Genomic DNA, 4,934 nt, shown 5'->3' with positions numbered 1-4,934 from the left:
TATATAATGTCAGAAAAATAATATAATTGAGCATAACTTTTAAGAATATATAATGTATATTATAAAAATACCTTTATTTAAATAATTATTTTTATATTAAGTGCATGAAATATATATATTTTATAACCTTTAAATTTTTGAATTTTTGTTGTTAATATTAAAATTATTATTACGAACAAATTATTCTAATTAATTTTTTTACTATGCTCAATATTTTATTATTCGAACATTAAATATGCTTAAATTCTTTTTTTTTAATTTATAAATAAAATTTATTTATTCTATAGGTAACTCCATAATATAAATTAAAAAGGAAAAAGTCATAATATTAAAAAGTTACAAAAAATAAGATAAATATTTATAATTTAGAGGGTAAAATAGGTATTTGGAAATCCAAATTTTGAAAAATCTGGTTGAGTGACCTTCTGAGTGTTATAGGCATAGTTAAGTTGACTTTGTTAAACGAAAGAAAAATAACTTTACCAGATAATTTGGGATAGTTCAGTGACCATATCAGTAATGGATTCATCATAAACTATAGTCAGTTTTACTACGAGATAAAGTTGACAATCAACCAAAAAGCAAAGTTATACAGAAACGAGGATTGACCATGTAAATAATAGTAGTAGAAATTTTTTTATGGCATTACATGTTTTGGAAAATATTCGAAAAAATCCGTAGACCAAGTCTGAGACACATGAAATCCTTCGAATTGCTACAAAAGCCAATTAGAAGGAAAGCTGGCATTGAGACATTTGAGGAAATTGCGGCCAAGAAGTCCAAAGAGAGATTCTTCCAGAGCTCACCCAGCTGAAACTCCGAGACTTAAAGCGCAGCAGCAAAGGCATAGGCCAAAAGGGATAACGTCCAAAAAATCTGCTTCAAACCAATGCTATTGATTCACTTTTATGGACTCTTAGTTTTAATCCGTTGGCGAGCATTCCACTGCAACGACATCCACACTATAGACGTGCCTGAGAGAAAATGGAACTCCTCAAGACAGTCAAAAGTGGTGTGTGACTTTGACTGAGATCAAATAATTGCAAAGAAAGGAAAGAATGTGCTGATGCATAAAGATAACGCCACTAATGCAGTTGTTTTTTTGAGTTACCTCCAGATTATTAGAACTTCCTTATTATAGTTAAACCACAAACATAGGTAAAGAAGTTCTGAAGTTGACAACTAATTGAACACTTCATAAGAACCATCATATGGATTTGCTTCATCATCTCATTTGTTTAAAAGTAACTAACATCTTTAGGTAGTAAATTGGGCTTAAGCAACAGCACTCCACCCAACATATATGCGAAATTCATAAGAATAGCAAGTTGCAGGAGTTCAATTAGCGCAACTAAAAAGTTCGCAAGAAAGAAACATGGTAAGTTTGACAGATTTTTCAGAGAAGTTAGCAGCACAAGCAGGTCTTCAAATGATTAAGTTGAGGATTTAGTGACATGGCACAACTAAATGAACCCAGGTCCATGTTAATAGATGCTAAACAGAAACTCTAAATCACATGGCACTTGGTGAATTAAGGATGAATCACAGGTTATAGTATTTGAATGCAATTTTTGCATTTTGAAAGCACTAGTTAAGTAAATCCAATCTTTACTTTCACTGTTTTAAAAGCATATCAAAGCCAGTGATGGAGGGGAAACACAGAAAACCATTACAAGATCTAGCAGCGGTCATAAAAAAGAATTCTGGGAGGTACAATACCTGCAAATATACCAACAGTAACCAGATTTTTTATTTCCATTGTCTGATAGATCAAGAACTCTGTCAGGAAATGACCGAAGGCATAGACGAACGATAACAAGGTTGCCAAATACAAAGGCCTGTCATGAAGGTTAAATGCACACAGATAGCAAAGAGTGCATGTTAGAAGAGTCCACACTCCAAATGTCCTCCCATGTACTTCTGACACTGCACATGATAATCAAAAAGTACAGTTTTCATTAGAAACATATCAAATTTAGGACAAGACCTTGAAAAGAAGTGAGTTGACACAATAGTTAACAGGACTTTGGAATACAAGAAAAAGAAAAGAGCAATGTAATGCTTGGTTATTCCAATGCAATCACAAGTAAAACCACCCGATCCTGAGCAATACAAACTATTTATCACTTGTCAAATTTAACGTACATGCACAGATTTGAGCTTAAAAAGTCAATGTTCTTAAAAGTTATTCAAGAAGTTGAGCACCAAATGTAACTAATCAAATGTGTTATTACTGACTGCAGTACCAGTAACTTCTTTTGATCGGTGAATGCACTACCACCAGTAAGGTTCTATTTTCATGACAAAAGCTACTCCGTACATTAACAAGTTGTAACCACCAAATTCCCACATTACAATCCCACATTAGCTAAGGGCAGGCGGGTGCACAAAGCATCCAGCGTTCGCGTAGGGTGATGATGTAGACAACATACCCTAATGCAAGCATTAGTGGCTACTTTCACGACTCGAAATCGTGACCTATAGGTCACATGGAAGCAACTTTACCGCTGCTACAAGGCCCCCCTCTACCATTCCACATCATTCCCAATAAATTCAAGCCAGACAAGAAACATAATATTGTCACACTTACTTGACAATACATAGTATTTATAGGTGCATTGGGGCCAAGCAAGTAGTGACAACAACACTATTGCAACCTATCAAGACGAACGAATTCTCGAATTTAATCGACTCCAGCTGAGTTACAAAATAACCCAAATGGGATGACATGAAGATATGTAACTTGCACAGACATAACGAGATCTTTTTAAGAAGTCTTTTGAGCTGCAATTGTTGGATAAAGACTTCTCTTATGAAAGGATAGGACTATGTCGAGAGCTTGGAGGTACTGATAATGATACCCATTTGTGACAGTACAAAAATCTGATAAAGGGGAACAGTTTTACCTTTTTAAAAGACATGCAGAAGTACAAGCTAATATTAAGAGACACATGAAAGAAGTGCTACAAATACTGCAAGAGAATAATTACATTTTCATAGGGCGATATCACATTCTCACATCATGAATTACTGAGTGTAGATCTGTAGGTATGATTGTTTTTCCCGTTTCAACTGACTTTGTTTATGGGTAGGAATTGTCTTGTTTGAAAACTGCCTAGTTAAATGGTAAACGCCTTTTTGTTTGCAATAGGATATCCATAAATAGGTTAATTTTTTTCATTAGTTTATAATTGTTGTATCTACATGATGAATAGATTGATCTAGTAACCAGTTATAAGGATTGTAAATCGCAATATAATACCACCTAAAATGCATAAATATTCCATCCTTAGCAAGGAGAAGAGCTCAATCTGATTCTTGAGATCGTTCTCTTTACTATCATCCACATTTTTATTTTAATCAGTCATATGTGGATTTCAGATAATAGTCACTAAACCAAGAGCATTAAAGCAAAAATCTGGTTATACTTGCATATCCGAATAGGAGAATTCATTATAGTCTTAACCTTTACCATATCAAAAAAAGAGAATTCATTATAGTCTTAACCTTTACCATATCAAAAAAAGAGAATTCATTATAGTCTTAAATCAAGGGAATGTGAAATGTGGACGAAGTAATTCTTGGATGTAAAGAATGAGAATTGAAAATTTAAGCTAGTTTAATAAGTACCTGGTAAGCAACAAAAGTGCATTGGATCCACTGATTTCAAACCCGTAAATCCAATCAAATCTATTGCCTATAAAATCATGCCAAACACATCAAAGTCAAAAGCCAAGTCTTAAGCCCCATTGACATAATGTATTGCTCCTTTTACTCATTATTATCGATTTATCACCATTTCAACCCTATGGAATAGCAAATCAATCCAACAGTACATTGTCCCTTGTTCCATTTCCCAATCAAAATGAAATGCGTCTGGTCTAGGGGCAGGTCCAAAGTATCAACAGTGCATGTCTCAAAACCCACCACCTTCACTTGACTGGTACCTGTGCTGGTGGGGGTAGCAGGCACCCGGTGGAGTAGTCGAGGTGGGTGCAAGCTGGCCCGAACACCACCATCATAAATACAGAAAAAATAGTGTCTGCGTGTCTGTATTGACAGTGTGCACGAGTTTACACTGAGTATTGTAGCTCGGATTCGAATTGAATTCATACTAAATTTGCATCTACAACCACGAAGTAGTAATAGCTTAAAATTATGATCTCAGTCTGATCCTTAATTGATTTTAATTGGACATAGCTGCCATAAGTTCCTATATGTAATCATCCTAGGCAATGGAATAAAATTACCAAAAAAGACACTTTTTGAGTGACAAATCACAGAACATAAGGCGAAAGTAAGGGGATTTGATGTGTACTGGAATATATTGAATTGCTTCCTATTAGAGATTCAAATCAGATCGGGAGAATTAAACAAAAGCCAAAATGTGCGTGCAATGCTCGTTATCCAACGACGAAATGTAGAGCACGAAGCGTGATCTAAGTAAAAAGTGTGCGTAAAACTTACTGGTGGTTTTGGAGAAAACAGCGAGACGAAGAGCCCAAATGTCGAAGAAACCGAACCATACCGATGCAAGCCGAAGTGTGCCCACTAGCATCAACCACCATCCTAACAGCTCCATCGCTCTCTCTCTCTCTCTCTCTCTCTCTCTCTCTCTCACACACACACACACACACACACACAGAGTTACTTTTTCTGTTTTCTCCCTCTGTTTTCATTTTTCAACCACTAAATAGTAAGGGGCCGATACACATGCCCATTGACCCAAATGAACTCATTTTGGCCCATTAAGTTGGGAAAAATGATCTTTATTCTCTTGTACCACTTTCAATTGTAAAAATAGCATAGTATAGCTAGTTTTCGGACTGGTCATTCAAAAATAGCTAGCGTTTAAAAAATCAATAAAAAATAGTCACTATTTTGCTACAATAGAGACCGGTCCAGCATAATATACTGGAGTTCGGTGAACCTGT

The 4,934-nt window shown here is 35.2% G+C and overlaps 1 protein-coding gene across 1 annotated transcript; it reads right to left on the bottom strand.

Moving 5' to 3' along the window:
* Positions 1-490: 490 nt before the first annotated feature.
* On the bottom strand, positions 491-4,698 carry LOC104236837 (ergosterol biosynthetic protein 28). Its single transcript, XM_009790851.2, has 3 exons — positions 4,468-4,698; positions 1,720-1,926; positions 491-974 (listed from the first exon to the last, which is right to left on the bottom strand). The coding sequence occupies exons 1-3, from the start codon at positions 4,580-4,582 to the stop codon at positions 907-909; spliced, it is 390 nt and encodes a 129-aa protein (XP_009789153.1). The 5' UTR covers positions 4,583-4,698; the 3' UTR covers positions 491-906.
* Positions 4,699-4,934: the final 236 nt, after the last annotated feature.

The sequence above is a fragment of the Nicotiana sylvestris genome, chromosome 4 (assembly GCF_000393655.2).
Source record: "Nicotiana sylvestris chromosome 4, ASM39365v2, whole genome shotgun sequence".
NCBI classification, from domain to species: domain Eukaryota; kingdom Viridiplantae; phylum Streptophyta; class Magnoliopsida; order Solanales; family Solanaceae; genus Nicotiana; species Nicotiana sylvestris.
This window is presented reverse-complemented; position numbering and strand designations above follow the sequence as displayed.

Coding starts and splice junctions, on each gene's coding strand:
- LOC104236837 (XM_009790851.2), bottom strand. CDS start 4,582: ATGGAGCTGTTAGGATGGTGGTTGATGCTAGTGGGCACACTTCGGCTT. Junction 1,927..4,467: donor TGTTTTCTCCAAAACCACCA/GTAAGTTTTACG, acceptor TATCATGTGCAG/TGTCAGAAGTACATGGGAGG. Junction 975..1,719: donor TACTGTTGGTATATTTGCAG/GTATTGTACCTC, acceptor ATTTTCTCTCAG/GCACGTCTATAGTGTGGATG.